This window comes from Stenella coeruleoalba (genome assembly GCF_951394435.1).
Source record: "Stenella coeruleoalba genome assembly, chromosome: 11".
Taxonomy (NCBI): Eukaryota; Metazoa; Chordata; class Mammalia; order Artiodactyla; family Delphinidae; genus Stenella; species Stenella coeruleoalba.
Window position 1 is genome coordinate 59010142 of NC_137157.1, and position 25373 is coordinate 59035514.

The 25373-nt window shown below is 56.6% G+C and overlaps 2 protein-coding genes across 3 annotated transcripts; one reads left to right on the top strand and one right to left on the bottom strand.

Moving 5' to 3' along the window:
• Nucleotides 1-412: 412 nt before the first annotated feature.
• Nucleotides 413-19377, top strand: ITGA7 (integrin subunit alpha 7). 2 transcript variants are annotated; one of them, XM_079937722.1, is made up of 26 exons: nt 413-762; nt 4872-4999; nt 5099-5178; nt 6283-6538; nt 7030-7161; nt 7422-7541; nt 8407-8614; nt 8724-8917; nt 9294-9382; nt 9507-9634; nt 9767-9862; nt 10009-10070; nt 10193-10362; nt 10784-10933; nt 11579-11694; nt 12269-12461; nt 12544-12624; nt 12731-12810; nt 12949-13023; nt 13176-13278; nt 13764-13940; nt 14107-14238; nt 16005-16118; nt 16347-16445; nt 16534-16659; nt 18688-19377. In XM_079937722.1, exons 1-26 carry the CDS (start codon nt 557-559, stop codon nt 18916-18918), a joined length of 3546 nt encoding a protein of 1181 aa, XP_079793848.1. In that variant the 5' UTR covers nt 413-556; the 3' UTR covers nt 18919-19377. The 2 variants fall into 2 exon arrangements, with proteins under 2 accessions (XP_079793848.1, XP_079793849.1); XM_079937723.1 differs by lacking the exon at nt 7030-7161 and having other exon boundaries at nt 441-762.
• Nucleotides 19378-19774: 397 nt separating this feature from the next.
• On the bottom strand, nt 19775-21743 carry TMT1B (thiol methyltransferase 1B; the record flags this gene model as incomplete). The annotated part of the gene is made up of 2 exons (XM_079937752.1): nt 19775-20011; nt 21246-21743. The coding sequence occupies 2 exons, from the start codon at nt 21741-21743 to the stop codon at nt 19775-19777; spliced, it is 735 nt and encodes a 244-aa protein (XP_079793878.1).
• Between the last annotated feature and the right edge of the window lie 3630 nt (nt 21744-25373).

Genomic DNA, 25373 nt, shown 5'->3' on the forward strand with positions numbered 1-25373 from the left:
CATTTCTCTCTTCCCAGACTGCCCTTGAGCCTCATCCACTTCCCATCTCTTACCCGTCCCGCCCCCCGCCGCTCGTCTTTTTCGGCGCCTTTCTATCCGTATTTCTCACTCCCTCCCCGTTCCCAGACGCCGCCTCCACCGCTCGCGGGCTAGGGCAGGAGTCGGGGGAAAGGGAGAGCGCTGGCGGGGGCGGCGCCCGAGGTGGGGTGGGGCTGGGAGGGTTCCCACCCGGAGCCACCCTCCTGGGCATCCCTCTGCGACTCCGGCGGCCTCCACCTGCAGCGAGGCCGAGGGGCGGGGCGAGGGCGGGGCCGGGGCGGCACCCGTGGGAGAGGAGGCGGGAGCCGGAGTGGACCAGAGGTTGCGGCCGCTGCAGTCGTCCTGGCTGGTGCTGGGGCGGCGGAGCGGCGGGAGAGGGGTGGCGAGGCGGAAGACTGGGAGACCCCCTGAAGGACCAGCGAGACTCGGAGACCACAGACCCGCCTCGGGAGACCTGGGACTCGGGGCGCGAGCGGATTTCCTTGCGCTCTCCCGGAGCGCGCGCGGGGGTCGCCCCATGGCAGGGACTCCGGGCCGCGATCCATGGGGGGCCCCTGGCATTTGTTACCTTCTTGGCTCCCTGCTTGTCGGACTGCTCTTCCCAGGGGCTGTCGCCTTCAATCTGGACGTGATGGGCGCCCTGCGCAAGGAGGGCGAGCCAGGGAGCCTCTTTGGCTTCTCTGTGGCTCTGCATCGGCAGTTGCAGCCCGGACCCCAAAGCTGGTGAGTCACCACACCCGCGCAGAATCCCCGTGCCCGAGCCACAGGTGCCCCCCCGGCCCGCCCCATCTCTCAATCTTCCAACCCCATCAAGACTCAGGCTGTCTACAGATAACCCACACCCCAGCCTGGAGCCTTGCCTGTCTTGGGTCTGAGACCCAGCATCTTGCTTTGGGGATAAGTTGGAGAACAAGGTCCTTGTCTTGGCTGCGAGCTGTCTCCTTTCACCTTTCACCCCAACTTGCATTCTTGCTCCAGTCCTAGGCTTGTGGCTCCCCTCCTTCTGGGGGCTGAACTCCCTCAGGGAGGGAGATTGAGCATTTGGCCTCTGCTTAGGTCAGGAGGAGAGGGAAAGGACAGAGATGCTGAAGGTGCCGTGAAGGGATGGAGGGTAGACTCCAGAAATAACTTCCTGCCAGGCCATTGCCATGGGATGGAAAGAGAGCATCAGGACACTGGGCTGCCGCTTCTGTGGCTCAGGACCACAGGAAGGCTGGGAGAGGACCTGGGAGGGTCTGGCAGTCTGAACTATGTGGTTTGGTGATAAGAGGGTGGCAGACAACAGAGCCTCCAAAGTTGTAGCAGCAGCAGCAGCAGTGAGAGAGATCCAGGAAGGATGCTGGCCAGGCTGTTCCCCTTCCTCCTCCTCAGGAAATTTCCAGCTCCAGGAATCTCAGCAGTGGGGAGAGGCAGGGAGAGTGAGGGGCAGAGGACAATTCTGGTTATTTTCTAATCAGTTCGGGACCCGTAGGAGAAAGACACACTTATGGGGCCTGTGACTGTCATGCTTCCTGTACTATTGGCCCCAGCTCCTTATACGATTTTAAAAAGACAGGCAGGAAGGGGAAGAAAGCGGCCCACCCCTTCCTGCCTGGGGACTTTTCTCTCCTAGGCCAGTGCCTAAGCCACACTAAGTGTCCATTACTGGGATCAGTGCTGTCCACTGGGACTGTCTTCTCCCCACTGCTATTGGCCTGGGGGCAGAGCGTAGGGACAAGAGCTCATTTCTCTCCCCTGCTCAGGGAGGAGGGGCTCGCTCTGATTCTTCTTCCATTATCCTTGTCATCAGGGAGCAGGGTCAAGCAGTCCCCCAAACTTTGGGAGCAATGGAAAGCTACCGACTTCATCTCTTCTTCAGCCTTCTATCTGCTTCCTCCCTCATCTCTGTCTCCCTCCCTCCCCCCTCCCCCCATGTGCTAGAGTTCTAGGACTGGAGGCCTTTTTAGGACATGCTGAGCTCTCTGAGCTATTTCCAGGCAAATTCTAGGTTATTTTTAATAGCTTGGTCTCTTGTCATTTCCCCCTCGTCTCTGATGGTGGCCCCTGAGCCAAACTGGGGGCCTTCTCAGAGGGGCCTGACCGCCTCACCCTGCTCTTGTCCCAGCAGGGGGCGCTCTGCTGTCTGGTGGCCTGTGAGAGGCCAGATACCTCGCTACGTCCCTGGCTTTGGGGTTGCAGGTCACCTTCCCCAGCACTCGCTGATCGAAAGACATCACCAAGTTTGATGTCCTTCAATCTGGCCCCGGATGAGACTTTGAAGTGTAACCTTCTTTGCTCTGTGGTTTCAGCCTCATTTATTTCCATCAACCGTAATACCGTCAAGTGTACTACCATATAGAGTTGTTGTGAGCATTGAAAGAGTTGTTAACACATGTAAGATGCTGAGAATAGTGCGAGGCCCACAGTGGGTGCTATGAAAGTGTTGGTACCTCTTTTCTTGTATGGTGATCCACAGAGCTGGAGCGTAGCTTTAGTGCCTTCCAGCGAGCCTGGATCCAAAGGCTTGGCTGGAGCACCCCCCGGGCTGAGCCAACCTTTCAGGCCAAGCACCCTCCCCAGAGGGCCACCCAGATTGAGAGAGTCAGAGTGGGCTGGACTTGGGTTGGGGCCTGGAGTGAACGGGGAATTGCGAAGTGCAGAGGTACTGGGCTACTCCTTCACCTCCACTTAGCCAGGCTCCCGGGGAGTCCTTGGCTCCTAGCTGCCTTTCTCTCTGCAGTGGCTGCATCTGTGGGTACTGTTCTGTCCAGAGGCCTGGGGTGGCTGGGGACCATGGGATGAAGCCGGGAGGGAGTGTGTGGCTGGGGCAGAGGTGGAGGGACTGGAGAGGCTGTGTGTGGGACCTCTTGTTCCAGGTGGGATGGTCCGGTCATAGCTATGCACTCAGCTTCTTTCCTCCATATGGACCCCTCCCCTCCTCTCTACTCCCTACTCATGACCTCCAGGGGAGATGTGAGCATTAAACACGACCGTTAGCTTCTCCTGGTGCTTAGTTCTGCGCTGACCAGCTGAGACACTGCGTGTCTCTGTGAGCCTGCATAATGTGTGGGTCCAGGTGTCCTCCATATGGGCGCCTCCTAGGGGGCAAATGCAAAGATGAATGAGGCAGCCCCAGTCCTCCAAGGGCTCCCCATCTCTGTGTTTGGAGGTGGGAGCACCATGGATGTGTCTGAAGGTTGGCCATGCCACCTAGCTTCTTTTTCTGCTTGGGTACCCTCCTCTCCTCATCCCTGTCTTCCTTTTCGGAAGGTGGCCAGTCATTGGGTGGAAAAGGCATGGATATTGGAATTAGGCATGTGTGGGTTTGAATTCCAGCATCCAACTAATGTCTCTGAGTGAGTTTCCTCATCTGAAAGAGAAGCAAAGAATCCTCACATAGGATTGTTGTGCAGGTTAAATGAGACAATGCAGGTAACATGCCTAGCCTGGTGCCCGGCACCTAGTAGAGAGTCATAAACGTTAATTCCTCATATCCCTGGCATCTGGCCTAGGGCCTGACCTATAGTAGGTGCTGAATAAATATTACTTCCTTGTATCACCAGTGCCTGACACAGGGCTTGGCAGATGGTAGGTTCTCAATAAATAGTTGTTAACGAATGCCCAGTGTATGCTCTCTTCCCTGACACTCCCCATCCCCCTCTCTCGTGACATTGGCTCTGACACGGGGTGACAGCTGCTAAGAGACGAGGAGGAGCTGTGGGAAGGGAGAATGGCTCTGTGCCCCATCAGAACTGGCACAGTGCCCCACAGATGCCTGTCTGCAGTATTGCCCCACACAGTTTTGGGCCTTGCGCCCCAGCGAGGGCGATGGAGGAAAAGAGCGGGGGAGAGAGGCCTCGAGGTTTGTCTTGCTGACGCTTTTGAGTCTCCTTCTGCGAAGAGAAGATCCTTGTAGCCAGCTGGGTGCCAATCACCTCACCTCTCTCTCTCCTTCACTCCTGGCCTGGGGGTCCTCCCCAGGGGACCCAGGCAACCTCCATTGCCAGCACAGTCCTCCCCTGGGGAAGAAGCCTTGGCTGTGATCATGGAAAATTGTCCTGCCAAGAAAGTTGTAGCTGGGAAAGCGTCTGAGGGGGAGGTAGGAGAGCAGGCTGGGCCGGGGTGGGGCGGGGGGGAGGAATGGGGAAAATCATGGACAGGGGGAGCAGAAGGAAGGATGGGGTAGGGGATTCAGGATGTATGGGGAGAACGGGGCTAGGATTGGAGACAGAAAGAGAAACTTGCCCCTACCTCCATGCCAGCCGGTGTGACTGATAGAATCCTGGGCTGGCACGGTTGCTGGGTGGTGGGTCTTTGACAGATCCCCGAGGAGAGGGTGAGGGAGGCGGACCCATATCTCGTCTCTTGCTTGGCCCCCCAAGGCTGGTCCCTGGTCCACCTCATGGTGCTGTTACTTTTGCTCCCAGCATTTTTGGCATTTCTTGGAAGGTTTCAACTGAACTGTGGTTGGGGAGGAGGGCAGAGCTTGGGGATGGGGCCAGGGAGTGGGGGGTAGGAAGGGCTGGTCAGGAACAGGTGCTGGGAACAGGCGGTTCTTTCAAACCAGCAGTGCTGGCCAGGCTGCTTGGGTGGCGCGCGCGTGTGTGTGTGTGTGTGTGTGTGTGTGTGTGTGTGTATCTACTATGTATGTGGTTCTTCATCCAGATGGTATGTGCATGCGTAATGTGATGATTGCACGGCCAAGTGTGTTAATTTGCCCGTATCAGGACATGGGAAAACCGGCTTTTGGCCCTTTGCCTTAGTCCTTCAACACTCTGCCTGGTACCGAGGACTTGGGCCTGGGCAGCTCTGGGGAGGTGGCCACCAACTCCTGCCGCTGCCCCACCGTGCAGGCTGCTGGTGGGCGCTCCCCAGGCCCTGGCCCTGCCTGGGCAGCAGGCGAATCGTACTGGAGGCCTCTTCGCTTGCCCCCTGAGCCTGGAAGAGACTGACTGCTACAGAGTGGACATCGACCGGGGAGGTGAGGGCCCTGTGGGGGTGGGGTGGGGGGCCCAGGAGGAGGGGAGGGGAGGACTTGGCTTCCTCTTTCCTCCCCTAATTCCCAGTGTCCCGCCTCCAGCTGACGTGCAGAAGGAGAGTAAGGAGAACCAGTGGTTGGGAGTCAGTGTTCGGAGCCAGGGACCTGGGGGCAAGATTGTTGTGAGTACCATATCTTTTTTTTGTTGACTTTTAATGTTTACTATTTTTATTGAAAAAGGTCATGAAAATTAATTTTTAAAAAGAAGGAAAAACAGTTTGACTCTGTAACGGTAATATAATTGCAGTGGGTACCACTTCTTGTGACTTATGCAAGGGTGGTGTGTGTGTGTGTGTGTGTGTGTGTGTGTGTGTGTGTGTATGGTGTGTGCATATGCACAGATGTGCTTACAGAACTCAGGCTGGCAATATGGTATGATGGTCCGCTTCTGAGGACCTCAGAGAGATACAAAAAGGTGTAAGACATGGTCCCTGTCCTTATAAATTTAAAAATATCTAACCGTTCATCCATGCACTGATTTGTCAAACTTACTGAGAACCTTTTATACATCAGGCATTGTGCTAGTTACTGAGAGAGGACGTGTAAACTCAGGGAAAAGCCTGGTTCTCAGCTAGCCTCCTGCATAGTTCCAGAGATTCTCATTCTCTCTCTCTGTGTTATCACTAACGTGCACAAACAATAAGTCTCTATGGGGCAGAATATGGTTAATGCTAAGTGAGTGGTATGGTCCCCAGTCTATACAAGTTCAAGGGAGGAGTGGAGAGCAAAGACTCCTGCAGGTGGGGTGATTTGAGCCAGGATTTCCAGAATAAGCAACACTTGGAGAGTGGAGAAGGGAGGGAGTTCTTTGCAGACAAGGTGGCGGTGCTTAGAAAGGTTCAGAGGCAGTACCAAGCTGGGCATGTTGGGGGTAGTCCCATCTGGCGGGATCGAGGAGACACGAGTTCTGGGTGCTGGCTTAGTTGTGCTGTGGGTGCCCGGGCAGAATGTACAACAGCGTTTCTTCCTGCCAGGGTGAAGAAGTGGGTGCAGAGAGGATAGGGCAGGGGATTATATATATACCTGCCTTACACTGGGCTGGGGGGCGGTGCCCGAGTGATGCTGGCAGATGTGTCTGTGTGTGTGCGTGCGCCTGTACGCACCTGCGTGCGTGCACCCGTGTGCAAGTGAACCAGTGTCTGCCAAACGTCTGCACACGGGCAGTGTGGCTCGAGCAGGGTCCTGGCCCTCACAGTGGAATGACCCCCTCTCCTTTTCTCCCACAGACCTGTGCACACCGATACGAGGCGCGGCAGCGTGTGGACCAGACACTGGAGACGAGGGACGTGATTGGTCGCTGCTTTGTGCTAAGCCAGGATCTGGCCGTCCGCGATGAGCTGGATGGTGGGGAGTGGAAGTTCTGTGAGGGACGCCCCCAGGGCCACGAGCAATTTGGGTTCTGCCAGCAGGGCACGGCTGCTGCCTTCTCCCCCGACAGCCACTACCTCCTCTTTGGGGCCCCAGGAACCTATAACTGGAAGGGTGAGTGACTCCCTGGGGAGGGGAGAAGGGAACCAAAATGTCCAGTACCTCAGAGAGGGGGTTGGGGGCAGCATGTGGCCAAGCACGCCCACATGTTCACTGCCGTGGAGCCCTGGGGCCCTGCCACGCTTCTCACCACAGCCATGCCAGCACGCACACGAATGGGGCCATCGCCTCTCCTCCGCATGGCCGAGAGTTCCGCAACATGCTGGCATGAGCTCCCACATGCCCAGCCGGGGCCCGCATGCTCCAACACACCAGCCCACACCTCATCACTCCCATTCCCATCTCCGCACGCTGCCGCTGGCCGGGCTGACACTCGGTGAGTGTGATGCCAAGTCTGGGGGACCCCAGGCAGCTTGGGCCGGGAGGGGGTGGAGATAGGGCTGGAAAGGAGAGGAGGGGCTTCCCTGGGTGCCTGTCTAACTAGCGCCCGGCCTGCGGGTGCTCTGTGCTCCCTGCCCTGGGCACTAACAGGTCTGTCCTTGCAGGCACGGCCAGGGTGGAGCTCTGTGTGCAGGGCTCAGCGGACCTGGCACATCTGGACGACGGGCCCTACGAGGCGGGGGGTGAGAAGGAGCAGGACCCCCGCCTCATCCCTGTCCCTGCCAACAGCTACTTTGGTAGGGACCCCTCCCCGGCCCGGAGCCGCTCTAACCCTCTGCTTCTCTCTCTTGTCCTCTCTCTCCATGCTCCCATCCTTCCGTCTCTGTCTCTGTCCCTCACTCTGTCTCTGTCTCTGATTCTTATCTCTCTGGTCTGTTTGTCTCTCTCGTATTCTTTCTCCACTTCTTCCTCTTTCTGTCTGCCTCTGTCTCCCCACTCTGTGGCCCCTCCTCTGGATGTCCCTCCCCTGGTGTCTCCCCTGCCCCACCCCCCGCAGGGTTGCTCTTTGTGACCAACATTGATAGCTCAGACCCTGACCAGCTGGTGTATAAAACTTTGGACCCTGCTGACCGGCTCCCAGGACCAGCCGGAGACTTGGCCCTGAATAGCTACTTAGGTTTGTAAGCGCCCCTCCACGTCCTCCTGGGCCCTGGGGGCTTGGCCTGGCCTCCCCACCTCTCCTGCCCTGCCCCCCAACACGTACCCAGAGAAACACCCACTGGGCCCAGGTTACAGACAAGAGCTGAGCGCAGTAACCAGGCCCAAGGAGAAGAGGCCCCAGGGGTGAAGCCTCGGGGCTGTGAACGGGGGTCTCCATGGAGGAAGATCCAGATGGGCTGAGGCTGTACTAGGAAGGAAGGAGGCTAGGCCTCTGGGGGACTTTCTCTGAGGGATGGATGGTGGGCATGTGCAGAGAAAGGTCCAGCTGTGTTGGTAAGTCCCTCTCCTTTCTCATCCGCGTCCTTCTGCAGAAGAGGAGGAAACGAGGCCTGGGAGAAGCTTGCGTGAATCAAACTCTTCCCCATCTCCCCCCCGTTTCTTCCTCTCCCATCCGTGTGAAGTCTTCCTCTTCCTGCCAGGATGGTGGGCGTAGCGGGCAAAGAAGGTGCATTGGGTGGGATGGGGGTCTCCTGGGTGTGCAGAGAGGAGAGCAGTTCCAGGGAATCATATGGGGGCGCCCTGGCCCAGCTCCTGCCGGTGCCTCAGCCCCCAGCCCAGCGGCCTGGCCTTCTCAGCCATTGCCTTTCTCCTTCCTCCCCAGTCCCTGAGGCCGACCTCATCGCGCTTCTCGTGCCAGACCTTAGTCTCTGGGTGGGGAGGGCTTCCGGGCCTCTGGAGGGGAAGAGGAGTGGTCCAGCTGTGGTGGTGATGCCTCAGGGGGCACCTCTCCCTGTTAGGGAGGGGCAGGGTGGGAGGAGCTGTGACCTACCCTGGCTGGGAGTCTGGTGGGGACAGCTCACTGGTGAGTCGCCCCCATCCAGGTTTCTCCATCGACTCGGGGAAGAGTCTGGTGCGAGCAGAGGAGCTGAGCTTTGTGGCAGGGGCCCCCCGTGCCAACCACAAGGGTGCTGTGGTCATTCTGCGCAAAGACAGCGCCAGTCGCCTGGTGCCTGAAGTTATGCTGTCCGGGGAGCGCCTGACCTCTGGCTTTGGCTACTCGCTGGCGGTGGCTGACCTTAACAATGACGGGTGAGAGTGGGCTGAGGCGGGGGGAGCCTGGGGGCGGCTGGGTCTAGGAGGGGTGAGGGGCCTCTGGCCTCTCCTCCTGACTCCACTGGCTGTCTCTCTCTCTCCATAGCTGGACAGATCTGGTAGTGGGTGCCCCCTACTTCTTTGAGCGCCAAGAAGAACTGGGGGGTGCCGTGTATGTGTACATGAACCAGGGGGGTCACTGGGCTGGGGTCTCCCCTCTCCGGCTCTGCGGCTCTCCTGACTCCATGTTTGGGATCAGTCTGGCTGTCCTGGGGGACCTCAACCAAGATGGCTTCCCAGGTGTGACTGGGGACAGGGAAGGCTGGGGAAGGGGGGGAGGGAAGGGGGAGGGGCAGGGGTGCAGAAGTGCCTCTGAGGTCAAGGAGAAGGTCTTCTGAGGGCTCAGGGAGAGGAGCAACCTGGGCTCCTGCCTGAGCTTTACCATTTACCAGCTTTGTGACCTTGGGCAAGGACCCTTTCTGAGCTAGTGATGCCTGCAGAGAGTAGCTGAAAGGATTAAAAATGCCATGTGTAAGGTGCCCAGGACTTAGTAGCCTCTCAATAAAATAGAAAACACAGGGTATGGAACTGAGTGACTGAGGGAAAGTAGGGGCCTGGACCTCAGGCCTCCCACCCTCAGCCCCCACGTCTGATTGCCTTCCTCCCACTCCTGCAGACCTTGCTGTAGGGGCTCCCTTCGACGGGGATGGGAAAGTCTTTATCTACCACGGGAGCAGCCTGGGGCTTGTCGTCAAACCTTCCCAGGTGAGGGGAGTGGTGGGGATGAGGGGATGGGTGTCTGGGGGACCCAGGGGGCACAGCAGCAGAGGGCGGGGGAGGCAGAGGCTGGGGTGTGATGGGTGGGGAGGCTGATGGTCTGGTCCCCCAGGTGCTGGAGGGCGAGGCTGTGGGCATAAGGAGCTTTGGCTACTCTCTGTCGGGCGGCCTGGATGTGGATGGGAACCGCTACCCGGACCTGCTGGTGGGCTCCCTGGCCGACACTGCCGTGCTCTTCAGGTGAGCCGTCCTCCTCTGCTGGCCTCCCCCTCCCCAAGGCCCAGCCGCTCTGCAGTGCCAGATCTGCCGCCTCCCCTCTTTCCCAGCCTCATGTTCTCATGTCTCCTGTGCCCTGGACTCCCCCTTCCCCAGGGCCAGGCCTGTCCTCCACGTCTCCCACGAGGTCTCTATTCTTCCAAGAAGCATCGACCTAGAACAGCCCAACTGCGCCAGTGGCCACTCGGTCTGGTGAGGCGAGGTCCGAGGGGAGGGTGGAGGGGAGCCTCCAGGGTCCAGTTCTCCCCTGTCTACCCAGTTTGGGGCTGGGGCTGGGGCGGGAGTGGGCAGGGTTGGGGTGTGGCTCGGGCCTGTCAGCCTTGTCTTCGTCCCCGCAGCATGGACCTCAGGGTCTGTTTCAGCTACATTGCATCGCCCAGCAGCTACAGCCCCGCTGTGGGTGAGTGAGGCCCCTCCACGCTCACCCCGTTGGGTGTCAGGGTGGGTCACTCCGGGGTGCAGAGAAGGGCCCATTGGAGCTGCTCTGCAGCTCACCCGCCCCTCCTCTCCCACCTGCCACAGCCCTGGAGTACACGTTAGACGGGGACACGGACCGGAGGCTCCGGGGACAGGTGCCCCGTGTAACCTTCCTGAGCCGTAGCCCAGATGACCCCAAGCACCAGGCCTCGGGCACCGTGTGGCTGAAACACCAGCATGACCGAGTCTGTGGAGACACTATGCTTCAGCTCCAGGTGGACGCTGACCCCTTGGCCTCTGAGGGCCATTGTCATCGCATCGTCTCTTTTCCCGGCTTCCTCTCATCTTCTTCCCAAACACACTCACACCTCAGTCTAAGATCTCGACTTTTGGGAAGGCTCCCTTTCGGGCCTCTCTTTTACCTGCCGTTTTCTTGCATCTCCTGTCAAGTTCTATACGCCCTGGAGATGGCCACGGCAGGTTCCGTCTTCTCGTCTGGTCCCCGAAGCCCTGAATCCTGGCTGTCTTCCCTTCTCCACCCCAGTTGCTCTCCCCCCGCTAGCCCAGTTCTCCACCTCTCTCCTTCGTCTCCCTGAGCCTCTTTCCAGGATCTGTCCTAGGTCTGGCTGGGGCTTTGGGCAGGGCTGGGGTCTGGGGGTTGTTCTTGCATTCACGTCTATCTTTTCCCTTCCCCAGGAGAATGTCAAAGACAAGCTTCGGGCCATCGTGGTGACTCTGTCCTATAGTCTCCAGACCCCTCGGCTCCGGCGACAGGCTCCTGCCCAGGGGCTGCCCCCCGTGGCCCCCATCCTCAATGCCCACCAGCCCAGCACCCAGCGGACAGAGGTGAGCATGCGTTCTGGTTTAGCCCAGGAAAAGAAGCTGGGAGGGACAGGGATCGTGAATCCCTCGCCAGTGACATTCATAGCTTGCAAAATTCTTTCATGCTACCCCAGTTGTTCCTCATATCTCTAGATGCTGTAACAGGCGGGCCACAGATGTAAAATGGCCCAAATTATCACACGTTCCTAGTCAGAGGGGACAGGCAGTCATTCAGGGGCCCAGGGTGCTGGGGGTCTGCCATGTTCAAATGTGGCCTCCAAGGTCCTTAGGTCACCTCTATCCCATCAGTTGGAGGGGGGCGGGGACTTCCTTGTATGGGTCTTACGGCCAGTCCGGAAGTGATGCTCTTTACTTCTCTTCACGTTCTAAGTCTGGGACTTAGTTACATGCAAGAAAGGCCAAGGAAATGCGGCCTCGCTGTGGACTAGCCTGCTGCTCTCTACCACGGCATCGTAATACTCCCATCATTTTACTGATGAGGACACAGCTCAGAGCGGTTAGGTGACCAGCTGGGTGTCACACAGCTAGGAAGCAGCAGATCTGCGGGTTGAACTCAGGTTGTTTATTCCCGTGATCTTCTACCCCGCCATACGCCTTGGCGATGCATGCACCCCCTGGGAATGACCCCCTCTTCAAATCTCCCCCCAGATCCACTTTCTGAAGCAAGGCTGTGGTGAAGACAAGGTGTGTCAGAGCAACCTGCAGCTGGTCCACGCCCGGTTCTGCGCCCGTGTCAGCGACACGGAGTTTCAGCCTCTGCCCATGTGAGGGGGAGCGAGGGAGCAGGTGGGGTGGGAAGGCAGGAGATCAAGGGACGGAAGGAAGTCCCCTTGGGAGGGCCAGCAGGAGCGGGGGCTGAGCCTGCAGGGAGAGGGTGGAAGGTGGAAGGTGGGGAGAACCTGCCGAGAGCTCAGAAGTTTGCAGGATGAGGGCAGTGAGGGGCCCACAGGGGCTCCTCTGGCAGGGAGTGACAAGCCTTCACCATATAAAAAAAATTATACAGTTCACATACATCTCACTGTTAAGTCTTCACAACCCCATGAAGCAGGAAATATTCCTAGTCCCACTTTAGAGATGGAGAACGGAGGCCTAGAGAGGTTAAGTTACTTGCCCAAGGTCAGTAAGTGCTGGAGCTGGGGCCAGAAACAAAGGTCCCCTGACTCCCAGTCTTGACTCTCTTGAGTCTGAGGCTTGGACCAGTGTGTGCGGAGATTCGGGAGAGCCAGGGTGGGAGGAGAGGTTCAGGGAGTGGGGGCAGGCAGCATGCACTGGCGGGGGAAGGAGGAAGGGGGGGGGCAGGTGTTCCAGTCTTAGAGTGAGCGGGATCTGACCCCCCAGGGATGCGGATGGGACGACAGCCCTGTTTGCACTGAGTGGGCAGCCAGTCATCGGCCTGGAGCTGAAGGTCACCAATCTGCCTTCGGACCCAGCCCAGCCCCAGGCTGATGGGGATGACGCCCATGAAGCCCAGCTCCTGGTCACCCTCCCTGCCTCTCTGCACTATTCAGGAGTCCGGGCCCTGGACCCTGCGGTGAGGGCCCGGGGCAGGGCAGGGGTGGGGTCTTGGGGGCTCCAGTAACCCAAGCTGATCTCTCCTTCTCTCCCCACTCCAGGAGAAGCCGCTGTGCCTGTCCAATGAGAACGCCTCCCATGTTGAGTGTGAGCTGGGGAACCCCATGAAGAGAGGTGCCCAGGTCGGCATATGTGCCCTTATCCCTATCCGAGTGGCTCTCTCACCCCTGACCCCTCCTCAAGCCCCTCGCCCTCCCGGACTCTAATCTTGCTCCACCCTTTGCCTAGGCCACCTTCTACCTCATCCTTAGCACCTCAGGGATCACCATTGAGACCACAGAGCTGGAGGTGGAGCTGCTGTTGGCCACGTAAGGCTGGCGGGGCAGGGTGGGTGAGGGTGGGGGCAGTGGCTTGAAGTCCACCTAGAAAGGGCTCTGCTGTCCTCACCTGATCCCTTGGGGCGGTGCCTGTGCCCGCCACCCACGCCTGCCCCTGCCACACTCCAGGATCAGCGAGCAGGAGCTGCGGCCGGTCTCTGCCCGAGCCCGTGTCTTCATCGAGCTGCCGCTGTCCATCACGGGGTAAGCCCTGTCCAGGGGGGCACCTCCGCCAGAGGGGTGGGCATTGTTACCCCCAGACCCAGGCCTGGGCTCTGCCTCACCTGGCCTGACCCTCCTGACCCTCCATCAGGCCCCAGGCCTCCTCAGCCCCTGTTTTGACCCCTCCTCACCAGGGTGGCCATTCCCCAGCAGCTCTTCTTCTCCGGTGTGGTGCGGGGCGAGAGCGCCATGCAGTCTGAGCGGGACGTGGGCAGCAAGGTCAAGTATGAGGTTACGGTAAGTGGCCCGGTGAGGTCCCTCCCTTCTTGGCACAGAGGAGAAGCTGAGACATGTCCCGAGGGCTGTGGCTTTTCTCCCATCTGGCACCTGGTTCGAGGCCTCCCCCAGTTCCTGGGCCTTGGCCGTGTGCAGGTGTTTGTGTTGAGGGCTCAGTTGACCATTTCCTGCTCATTCCTGACTGGACATCTCACCTGCTGGTCTGGGGAGGCCATGAGGGCCCAGGGGCCTCTGCTGGTGGATGGGGACAGGGGGGGAGGGCTGATGTCTCTCCCTAGAACCCTGCCCTTGCTTGGCTGGGGCCTCCCCGCATTTCCCGGGGACATCTCCAGGTTTTCCTGGGTTTGGGGTGGGCAGAGAATGGTGCCTGGATCTAGGATCCTGAGTCTTTGTTGAAGCTATGCTTCCTGAGGCTTCCCCGCAGCCCTGTCCCCTCCATCTCTGGGGATTTAGAACCTGTCCTTTGCACTCTCTTGTGCCCACAGGTCTCCAACCAAGGCCAGTCACTCAAGACCCTGGGCTCGGCCTTCCTCAACATCATGTGGCCCCACGAGCTTGCCAACGGGAAGTGGCTGCTGTACCCCATGCGGGTGGAGCTGGAGGGCGGGCAGGGGCCGGGGACGAGGGGACTCTGTTCCCCCAGGCCCAACGTCCTCCACCTGGTGAGGCTTAGGCGAGGTGGGTGGGGCTGCAGAAGCAGGGTGGGGCGTGGTCAGACTTTGGGAAGGATGCCATGGGGCTGGGGGTCTGCGGCCGGTCGGGGGCCAGGAGGAGGGTGCTGGGGAGGAGGTGCCACCTGTCCCTCACTGGGCCCCCTCCCCACCTCAGGATGTGGACAGCAGGGACAGGAGGCGGCGGGAGCTGGGGCAGCCGGAGCCACGGGAGCCTCACGAGCAGCCGGAGCCCAGCACGTCCTGGTGGCCAGTGTCCTCTGCTGAGAAGAAGAAAAACGTCACCCTGGTGAGGGCGGGGCACACGTGGCCCAGGCAGGATGGGGTGGGGCACGTGGTATGACAGAGGATGGCGGGGGGAGGGGAGGGCAGGGAGCTTCAGGGTGCCGGGTGGCCTGTCAATAGCTGTGATGGTCACAGACACCGGGGGCAAGGTGACAGGGCACTTCACATCACACCTGTGAAGCAGCTGCCGCCGCCGCCGCTCCCCCACGCCCACCAGGTGTTCACTCCAGAGCAGGGCACTTACCATAGCCCGTTACCCACGCGGTTGATTCTCCCTGCGTGTGTATGAAAGGTCACATTTTATAGGGGGTGGTTTGAGCCATCTCTGAGATCTGTTTGTTATTCTTTTGAATTCTTTTAGGCCAGAAAGTCAGTTTGCATAAGGAAACCTGCTTGATTTTCACAATGTCAAAAAACACTTGAAGGTTTTAAAAGTTCTAATAATTGAATCGATAGTATATTTATGTGATTCATTAAGCCTATCCTTTTCGAGCCCTTTTGCCTCCCCGTTTCCTCCTTGTTTCACGTGGTTTTGTTCCTGGCGGGGCTCACTGAGCGGATTAGCGCAGACTCTGTGTACTCGTCCCTTTTAGGATGGCGCTGGCAGTGAGAGTGGGGGGGGGGCACAGATCGGGGGGTGCTTGGCCTGGTGGCAGAAGGTGAATCCCAGGTGCGGAAAGGATGGGCAATAGAGGCAAAAAGAGGCAAAGAGACCTTGGCAGGGGGAGGCAGCAGTTGGGCCAGCTCTGGTGGCATCTGTCTGGGAGGAAGTTCCGCTGCCACAGCCCATCCTTCCTGGGGGCCCTCAGCTTCCCTGCTCCCCTGAGAGCATGGTGGAAAGCAAATGAAGTCACCTCAGGGGTGGTATGAGCTTGTGTAACTGCTGTTTCCCCGTTACATGGATAGTCCTGCTTTCTCCAGGTGAATGATTTCTTCTGAAAGGCCACCCTTTTTGCTAAGAACTTTGAAATGGATTCTTTTACTTAAAATGACTTTTAGACAAATTGACCAAGGATTCTTGAATTGCTCGAAAGTGGCCATTCTTCTGTATAGGCAGCGTGATGGATAGAACATTAATTTTTAGGCAAATGGGCCATTAGGTGGGATTGGGCCAAATGGATTTAGGTCAGGCGTGGAAGGAGAAGGGCCTAAGTCCCCTGTCCCCCCAGCAGCTCCGGGCATCCTCCTGCTCATTCAGTGAGTTTGGGCTTCACGGAGGAGCGCAGCTTTGCCCACTCTGGACCTGGGTTCAAGTATCCGTGCCACCTCTTTCCAGCTTTGCTAGCTGTGTGACCTGAGGCAGGTCACCTGGCCTCTTTGAACTTTAATTTCCTAGTTTGAAAAATGGGGATGATAATAATATGCACCTTGCAGGACAGTTGTGAATTTAAATGAGATAAGTACCTTGCAGATAGATGCTCAATATATGGGACTGTCATTAGGTAACATGAGCATCTACTGGGGAAGATACTCTTCCTGCTGCTGTCAAGAGACCTCCTCCCTGCTCCCCATGCATTTCAAAGCCAAATAGCCCAGATTTGGGGTAGGCTGCTCTTTTGGACCACAGGGTTAGTTTGGGAAGACTTCTTGGAGGAGGGGAGTTTGAAGCCAGGTAAGGAAAATGGGAGAGATATTGAATGAAGAGCCAGGGGAAAATGGGGGCTCATGGAGGGATGGAGGGAAGGCTCTGGGCAGACAGTGTCTGTGTGACCACGTTTGTGAGGGTGCTGGGGCCAAGCAGCTCAGAGCCCTGCGGGTCCTGGTCCACAGGACTGCACCCGGGGCACGGCCAGCTGCGTGGTGTTCAGCTGCCCTCTCTACAGCTTTGACCGTGCAGCTGTGCTGCATGTCTGGGGCCGCCTCTGGAACAGCACCTTCCTGGAGGTGAGAGTCAGGCTGGGGCACTGGGCTGGGCATCCTCTTCCCCAACCCCCGCCCTGGGGCTCACTTCTCCTTCTTCCTCCTTCCTGTCCAAATGCAGCACACTCTCAACCCAAGACAGGCAGAAACACCCTCCGTGTCGGGCACCATTCCGTTTACAACTTCAGGAGCTCGGGGGAGGTGGGGGCGTGGGGGCATTTAGGAGGAGGGTCTCCTTCCCTGCTCCCTTAGGAGTACTCAGCTGTGAAGTCCCTGGAAGTGATTGTTCAAGCCAACATCACCGTGAAGTCCTCCATCAAGAACTTGCTGCTCAGAGATGCCTCCACAGTGGTGAGCTGCTGGGCTGGGGGCATGAAGCAGGGGAAGCTCTTCTGTCCCGTTGCTCCAGCCCTTGTTCCCTTAACCCCTTGCTCCCCAGATCCCAGTGATGGTATACCTGGACCCTGTGGCTGTGGTGGCAGAAGGAGTCCCCTGGTGGGCCATCCTTCTGGCTGTACTGGCCGGGCTGCTGGTGCTGGCGTTGCTGGTGCTGCTGATGTGGAAGGTGAGGCTTGGGGAGGGTGATGCCGCTGGGAGCAGGGCTCCCCTGTCAGGCAGGTGGCCTTTCATGGTGTGGTTCTCTCACCCAGTCTCCCATTTATTCAGCAAATCTGCATTGAGCACTTACCCTGCGTGTACCAGGGTCTCTATCAGGCCCTGGATGTTTCAGAGATAAGTCAGATGTAGATCCTGTTCTCAGGGGTTTTATAGTCTAGTTGGGGAGGGGAGTAGTCCAGGACGAGGCAGTGGACTGAGTCAAGAAAGTGCAGTGGGAGCTCAGGTGAGGGAAAGCTTGAGAGCAGGTGGCCCTGGAGCTGCGCCTTAGAAGGTGGGGTGGTAGGATCTGGATGTGGGGAGAGGGATGGGTTGGTGTGGGCCTTACAGGACTATGAGGGGCAAAGCCATGGAGGCAGGGAAGTGTGGTCTGAATTAACTAGAGCATGGTGGGTAAGGCTGGGAAGGAAACTGTGGCCAAGAAAGCCAAGCAGTGTGGAGAACTGCCTGCAGGGGACTGTTGCCAGGACTGAACTCGGAACCTCCATATACCAGGCTCTACCTGGAGCCATTCTCATACACACAGAGTGTAGCCAGAATCACGTGTGCGTCTGGGGCTCCACATTAAAAGCCCGTTCATGCGCGTGTCAGTACAGAGAATCACGTCCATCACCAGCAGTCATCCCCTGAACCACATGCCACATCTGGGCCATGTGGAGCCATGCATGCCCTTGGGGCCTCCCCAGGACCAAGCACACCCTCTGGCAAATGTGAGTCATCAGTGGACCAGGCCTCTGGGCATCCAGACTGTTGGGGACCTTGCCATTCTTAGGGGGGATTGATGCCTCCGAGAAACTGGCTCCAGAATCTCTGCTTCCTGCTCCCATGGAAGGGGGACAAGGCAGAGGTAGAGGCGCCCATCCTTCCTCAGTCTTCCCATCCTCCACCTCTTCTGCTCCCTTCCTCCCTTACGTCCCAGTGTGGCTTCTTCCATCGGGACAGCCAGAGCTCATCTTTTCCCACCAACTTCCACCGGGCCCGTCTGGCCGTGCAGCCCTCAGCTGCGGAAGCTGGGGGTCCAGGGACCGTGGGGTAATCGTTGTGTGTGAGCATGTGTGTGTCCGCGTGTGTGTGCGTGTGTGGGTATGTATGTGAGTGTGGGTCGAGCTCCCAGCATTCAGGCGACCAGGAATGTGCAGGGTGTAGAAAGGAGATTGCATGAGGGCGGTGTGAGTTCCAGGAACTGAGGGGAGGTGGTTGTCAGGGTGAGGCCCTAAGGGTGAGTGTGCACGGCCTGGGGCACGCACAAGGGTTGGGTGGGCTCCTGGGGTTGTGAGCATGTGGGGAGTGCAGGAAGGTGCCGTGCATGTCTTTTCTGTGGGCATGAGTGTGCAGAGACACATGTGCAAGGAGGTGCCGTGCAGTCCAGCATGTAGGAGTCCTGGGATGTCCTGAGTGTGAGTGTGCAAGGGGCACATTTCTGTCTTGGTAGGTAAGGGCCAGCATGTTCATGACTTAGCGAGGGGCCAGGCTACCGTATTCATAGAGGAGAGGGCCCGCCCTAAGGGCGATGCTGCTCAGTACACAGGGGTTGTGCGTAGGAGGCTTGGGAGGAATCATTCTGGAGTTTGCGGGGCTCTAGGAAGCCACGTTTTCCCTCTGCTCTTGTTTGTGTTCTAGGGGATGCTACTGGGTCTCTTAAAAATCTTGGGGGTGTGGAAACCTTTGGGGTCAGCAGTCCTGATGTTCTACCTTCAACCCCCTCTTTCAGGCACCAAGGGAGATGTCCTTGGTCCTGCACCTCAGGCCCCTCCTGGTCTTTCTCTTGCTGTCAGTGAGAACCTGGGGACCCAGCACTGATGGTGGCACCTGTGAGGGCTGCTTCCTGCACGAGCTGCTGCCCAGCCAGCCCCTTTCTGCTGCTGTTGGTTCTTTCTGTCCCAGGGATGGTGGAGGCAGGAGGCTGGGCTGTGCTGGGCATCTGCTCCAGGGACCTCAGCCCCGCAGCCTGCTCATGTCTGGCCTGCTGTTCTTCCAGATGGGATTCTTCAAGCGGGCGCGGTACCCCGAAGCCACTGTGCCCCAGTACCACGCGGTGAAGATCCCACGGGAAGACCGGCAACAGTTCAAGGAAGAGAAGACGGGCACCATCCTGAGGAATAACTGGGGCGGCCCCCGGGGCGGAGGGCCCGATGCACACCCCATCCTGGCTGCGGATGGGCACCCGGAGCCGGGCTCCGATGGGCACCCTGTGCCAGGCACTGCCTAGCCTCCTCCTTCCCAGCCTGGCCCATGGGTCCCCTGCACCCCTTCCCCAGAGATGGCTCCTAGGGATGAAGGGGGCAGGCAGGGTTGCCGGTGTCCCATCAGGATGTGGCAGGATCTGTTTCCTCAGGGGCACAGACCTCTCTCCCCGTGAGGACCACACCCCCCCCCAAACCTCCCCTTAGGATGCTGTGAGATGAGAGGGGGTAAATCAGGGATGGGTGAGGAGGGCAGTGGTGTCCTGATGCAAAAGTGGGGAGAAGGGACCCTAATCCTTCCCTCTCCCATTCACCCTGTATAATGAGACCCCGAGGACCTATCTCCCTGAAAGTGCCTTAAGCCCAGAGGGTGGGGAGGAGGTTATGTCGCTGACTCAGGGGCTCTTCCCTCCCTGGCTTCCCCTCTCCTCTGACCTTAGTTTGCTGCATCCATCAGTGGGTTTTGTCTATTTATTAAAAACGATGTGAGGACGAAGCCTCTGGCTTCTTTGCTGAGTGCTGCAGGGTCTCCAGAGAGGACTGGTTCTCTCTGCATCCCCACAGCCCAGGACAAAGGTGGTGGTTGGAGGGAGCGCAGGGCGCCTGGCAGGGATACTGGTGACTTTTGTGACCAGGTCCTGGGGGCACGTGGGTGTGGTCTCAGAAGTGGGGGGAACGCGGGGAAGGGACGGGGAGCTGTCCTAGGGGTAGTGGGCAAAAACTGGGAGACCCAGTCGAGGAATTTGCAGTTAGGGATATGACAGGGTGTAACTGTTTCCGCCCCGTAGTCAGGGTGGGAATAGAGCTTTCTCACTGCACAAGGAAGGGTTGAAGTTAGAGAAGGAGAGGGGCTCCCCGCGGAGAGGTGGGAGAAGGAGGGGCTTATTTCACCGCCTTTCCCATGATATGGGGCCCAACAGGTAACCACTTGATGGGAGGGGGTTGTCGTTCCATTTGGAGTTCAGAGAACTGGGCATTCTCCAGATCTTTCCAGGTCTCTCTGGTGAGGCAGCAGCCGTCCCCAATGTGTTTCCAGGTGGGCTCTAAAACCTGCTGCCACAGGAAGGCCCAGCTTCCACGCGGCTCAGCCACGTGCTCCCAGAAAAAAAACATTCCTCCCTGGGAGAGAAGAGAGAGCGTCACTTACCTGCTCCATTCCGCAACCTTCCTCTACTCTCACCTCCATCCCGCTGACCAAGCCTGGTCAGAACCTCTTGGTGGAGTGGGAGGTGCTGGCCTGCGAGTTTAGGGAGACCGTCCGGCTCTGTGACCTTCTCTGCATCCCCCGGCTCTTACCCCCCAACTCAAAGTGAGTGTGAAGAGCCTCCTGTGACCTAGGGGCCATGACCGGTGAGAGATTTTTAAACAATGACCCGAAGGCCAGCGTAGCTGAGGGCAGACAGATGGGGAGGTGGGGAACCAGGAGCAGAGATCTCATTGGATACAGAGATGCTCGCGCTGAGCCCTCTCCCGAGACCAAGACGCCTGCATCCCGGACATCTCAGCCAGCATCCCACGGAAGGGTGCACTGGGCTCCTGAGTGAGCTGGGGTTCCTCCAGCTCTTCCCTCCTCACTGTACCCTCCCTAGGTGATCTCATGCACCCAAAACAAAAAAACCAACCAAAAGTTACAAGTAACTCTTAACGTTAATTAATTTAAACCTTCCAGAGAGCATGAATCTAAAAGGAAATGTCCAACAGGTGATACAAGCCAGATATTCTACGGCCTTTCCTGTTTCGGTCTCAAATTCCAACGCGCTTGGAATTTACCAGCTACAAGCTGATCTAAATCTCCAGCTACGTCTTTTTCTGACCTCCAGATCTGGACTTAAAGTGCCTCTGGGTTTTCTGCCCGGCTGTCTCCATGGGACCACAGACCTAACAAGTCCCAAACAGGCTTCTTCTGTCCTGCAAATGGTACTTCTCTCTACCCTCCCTCACTCCCTCCACCAGTCGCTCATGCCAGAAACCTGGAAATCATCCTAAACTCCTTTCTGTCCACACCCAGTTCCAAACTTTATGGATTCCACTACCCCAATACCTCTACTTAGAACACTCTTTTGTTTCCGCCACTCCCTCCACCCCCTGCTTAACCCCTCAGATCTCAGTTTAAACACCACATCCCTAGGTGTCCTTCTTTCCCCCTTTGTTAGGCGGATCACCTGTGTGATTCCACAGCACCCTGTCCTGCCCCATCCAGGCCCTGGTCATATCTCCTGTTCACCAGCAGGTGGCGGTGGGTGGGTGTCTAATGCACTAGTGTCTGAGATTCCCCATCCTGGGTGCCCTGGACAACGGGGTGGCTGATGCTACGTTTGTTGCCCCGTGCCCATACACTTCCCATTCTGCTCACCGGCCTCAGTACTCTCCGAACTTCCTGCAGGACCCTCTTTGGGCTCTGCACCGAGCACAGCACCAAGGTGCTGACCACCACGTCCATGGAGCCACTGGCCAGCTGTTTCATGTCCTCTCCGAAAGCCACCACAAACCGTTCATATTCAAGATGCCTATTCTTGGCCATACTCTTTGTCAGGAACTTCTCAAAGTGAGGGTTCGGGTCCAGGCAGGTGATCCTGCAGCCACATGGGTAGAACTGGAAGTTGGCGCCAGTGCCACAGCCCAGCTCCAGCAGGGCCACCTTCCCCGAGGCTCCTGCCAGCCCCTTTATCTGGCTGAAGAGCTCCTGTTTCTTGCTGTCCATCTTGCGGTTGCACTTGACTGTCAGCATGGCCATCAGGTAGGGGAAATAGGTCTTGCACAGGGGCTCCCAGAAACCCAGCAGAGCCATGAGGTGCAGGGGCAGGGTCAGGATTAGCACCAGCAGCTGCAGGAGTCGGACCAGGGTGTCCATGGTAGCCTGGCTCTGAGTGGAGCTTCCCTTGGGTGGCTGGCCTGTCTCTCTGCTCCGCCGCTGCAGACTCGAGTCTCCTTTCGCCCAGCGATAGGACTTTGTTCCCTGTCTCCTACTTGGCCGTTTCCTCTTTGCCGGGGAGGAGTTGATGTATGAAATCTCTCCAGAGGGCGCCGGTCCCCAAATCCCGTAGGCTCTTCAACCAATTTTATTACGTGGGGGCGAAGAAACAGGTGGTGCCGGTGTGTCCTGAGTTCTGGAGCGCTGTGCCCAGTTGAAGAGGCTGGTGTGTGCTGATCATCTCAGAGGGACGCGGGAAGGGGGAGGGGAGCTACGTCTCCGATCACAGCTTCACGGGGCCAAATGCCCCAGCAGAGCAGACGCCTGCGGCACGTCCCGGCCTCATTCCAGGCTCAGGTTCTGCTCAGTTTATGCAAGTTGGAAATTCTGGTTGGGTGCCCCTGGAACACCCCCAGGGCTTTGTAAACTGTAACATGCCTCTGCCCCAGATAGAAGCCAAACACAGAGAAGGATGTGTCAACCCCAGGGGGGCGGTCACAAAACTTCTCTGCTGGGCAGCTGCACAGGGGCTGCCCTGCCTCCAGCAGCGCCGTGTGGGAGACACTTTCCTGAAATAGCTCATCCCTGCCTGACTCAGGAATTGTCCCAGACCTTATCCCTCAGCCCCGTGCTGGCCGGGGCACAGTGGGTTTGACCGGCAGGACAGAGGCAGTGGACTTGGACAGAGCACCCGCCCCAACCAGGGACTTTGTTTAAAGTCGTCCTCCCCCAGAGGCCACCAATGACCCTGGGAAATGCTCCTCGTGAGACTTGAGGCTATTGGACTTTCCCTCTTGTAGAGTGCCCATGCGTAGTGGCTGAAGGAAGTTTTGTTTAGAGAAAAGAAAATCAACATTCATTTTATTGTTGAGTGGTATTCCATTTTATGGAGTTACCATAAATTATTTATCCATCCAGCTGTTGACGGACATTTGGATTGTGTCCAGTTTTTGTCTATTACAAATAGAACTGCTATGAACGTTTATGTCCATGTCTTTGTGTGGATATATGCTTACATTTCCTGTGTGTAAATACCTGCATGTGGAATGGCTATTCATTTATTTAAAATGTGTAATTATTCTTTTGTTTTGGTGGTATCATTTAATTTTTTTTTCTTCTTCTTTTTTTTTGGTTGTAGTAAAATGCACATAACAAAACTTACCATCTTCACCATTTTAATTGTACAATTCAGTGGTATTAAATATATTAACACTGTTGTGGACCCATCACCGCCATCCACCCCCATAATTCTTTTTTTTTTTTTTTTTTGCGGTACGCGGGCCTCTCACTGCTGTGGCCTCTCCCATTGTGGAGCACAGGCTCCAGTCGCGCAGGCCCAGCGGCCATGGCTCACGGGCCCAGCCGCTCCGTGGCATGTGGGATCTTCCCGGACCGGGGCACGAACCCGTGTCCCCTGCATCGGCAGGCGGACTCTCAACCACTGCGCCACCAGGGAAGCCCGACATGACAATATTAAAGAAGTAACACTCTGTAAACAATGATATGCTATATAAAAAGCACTGAACTGTGAGTCAGAAATTCTGCACTTAGTTCCCATTCTACCATTTGCAAGCTAAGTAGCCTGTCATTTATCTGAGCCTTAGTTTCTTCCTTTGTTCCAAGGGAAAAATATGTTGTCCCTACCTCTCAGATGAGGCTCAAATGAAATAATGCAAGTGAGAGTGCTTTGTAAACCGCTTGCATCATTCAGAGCTAAGATATCACTGTATGGTTATTATTATTTTGCCTAGTAAACATCAAGATGTGGAAGATCAGAGTAAAGCTTCAATCAAAGCCAGATAGCTGCTTTTACTGAGCTCTCCTTTTTTCTTCTCTCAGGGAAGAGTGTTGTGGATGGGAACTTGAAGTTTGCACCTGACCTAGGAGGGGGTGTGTGACCTAGCAGAGCTAATGCAGGCTTGGGAAGAAGTCATGTGTTCCCTAGCATAGGTTGTCATTTTGTAAGGAATAGAATCGAAATCTTAACATGAGGGGCAATATATATATATATATATATATATATATATATATTTTTTTTTTTTTTTTGTGGTACGCGGGTCTCTCACTGTTGCGGCCTCTCCCGTTGCGGAGCACAGGCTCCGGACGCGCAGGCTCAGTGGCCATGGCTCACAGGCCTACCCGGACCGGGGCACGAACCCGTGTCCCCTGCATCGGCAGGCGGACTCTCAACCACTGCGCCACCAGGGAAGCCCGCAATATATTCTTAATGTGAAACCAGATTTTACTGGCTAGAGAAAAATTAATCCTTGCTATAGTGAGGTGCGCTTGCTTTTTAGATAACTTGTGAGGAAACTGGCTACCGCACGCAAACCTACTCCATTCATGCAATCAGAGAGCTCCTCCCCACTTTGGATCTGGTAAAATCTGGACAGAGGAGAGCTTCTAGCAACACTTGGCTAAAATCTGAACATGGTTTGAGAAAGAGGAAGAAGAAACCTTTTTCTTCTTAAGTCCTGGGTCTTTAAGGACTCTTTTGCTGTGTGATACAGGGATGAGTTAAATAAAGCTGCCGTCTAGTCCTTTTATTCTGGACTGCTCTGTCCAGAGTTCCCTGGCCAGACAGGAAAGAAATGGTGTAAATATCCATTATAGCACTGGGAGCGATTTTTTTTTTCACTTGGGGAAGCCTGGAGAGGCAGAAGGATGCTGCCAGGGGCTGAGATATGGCCGTGGATGGGGGGGATGAACTTCTCCCCACCTCTTTGGGTTTGCTGGGAGGAGGCATCACTTTGACCTACTACAGGTGCTCTCCTGGTAAGAGAGAACTGGAGGTTGACTTATCTGAATTCTCACTCCCTACCTCCCATGGGGAGCAGAGAAATTCCCATGAGGACAGAAAGGAAGGCTCTTGTTATCACGCAGGGAACCAGGAGAGCTTTTTGGCCTGGGCCTTGTATTCCTGAAAGCCCTCAAGTATAGATTTTGCTATTATTGCCAAGTAAGGTCACATTGTCTTTGCATTTATTGATTGTATTAGAAGTTTTGGTTGGTTAAAAATAAACATAAAAAATAGACCAATGTTTTATATATACACTTACACTACCAAATGTAAAGTAGATAGCTAGTGGGAAGCAGCCGCATAGCACAGGGAGATCAGCTCGGTGCTTTGTGTCCACCTAGAGGGGTGGGATAGGGAGGGTGGGAGGGAGGGAGACGCAAGAGGGAGGAGATATGGGGATATATGTATACGTATAGCTGATTCACTTTGCTATACAGCAGCAACTAACACAACATTGTAAAGCAATTATCCTCCAATAAAGATGTTAAAAAAATACCAATGTTTTAGTAACTCTGTTCTGGCACTCATTCATTTTCTAATATACCCACAGTCTGAAAAATGGAAGAACACTAGCCCTCTCTCACTCTTGGGGTGACCTCGCCTGCCACATGCAGATTGTAGATAGGATGTGAAATCAGTTATGACAGTTGTAGAAAGTTAACTCATGGTTTCCTATGTTCTGAAACAGTGCAGAAACTGCATTTCCCCTTTCAAGAAAGGCACTAAAAACAATGGAAAACCGTGAGTGCCAGTCTTATGGGCCAACTTAT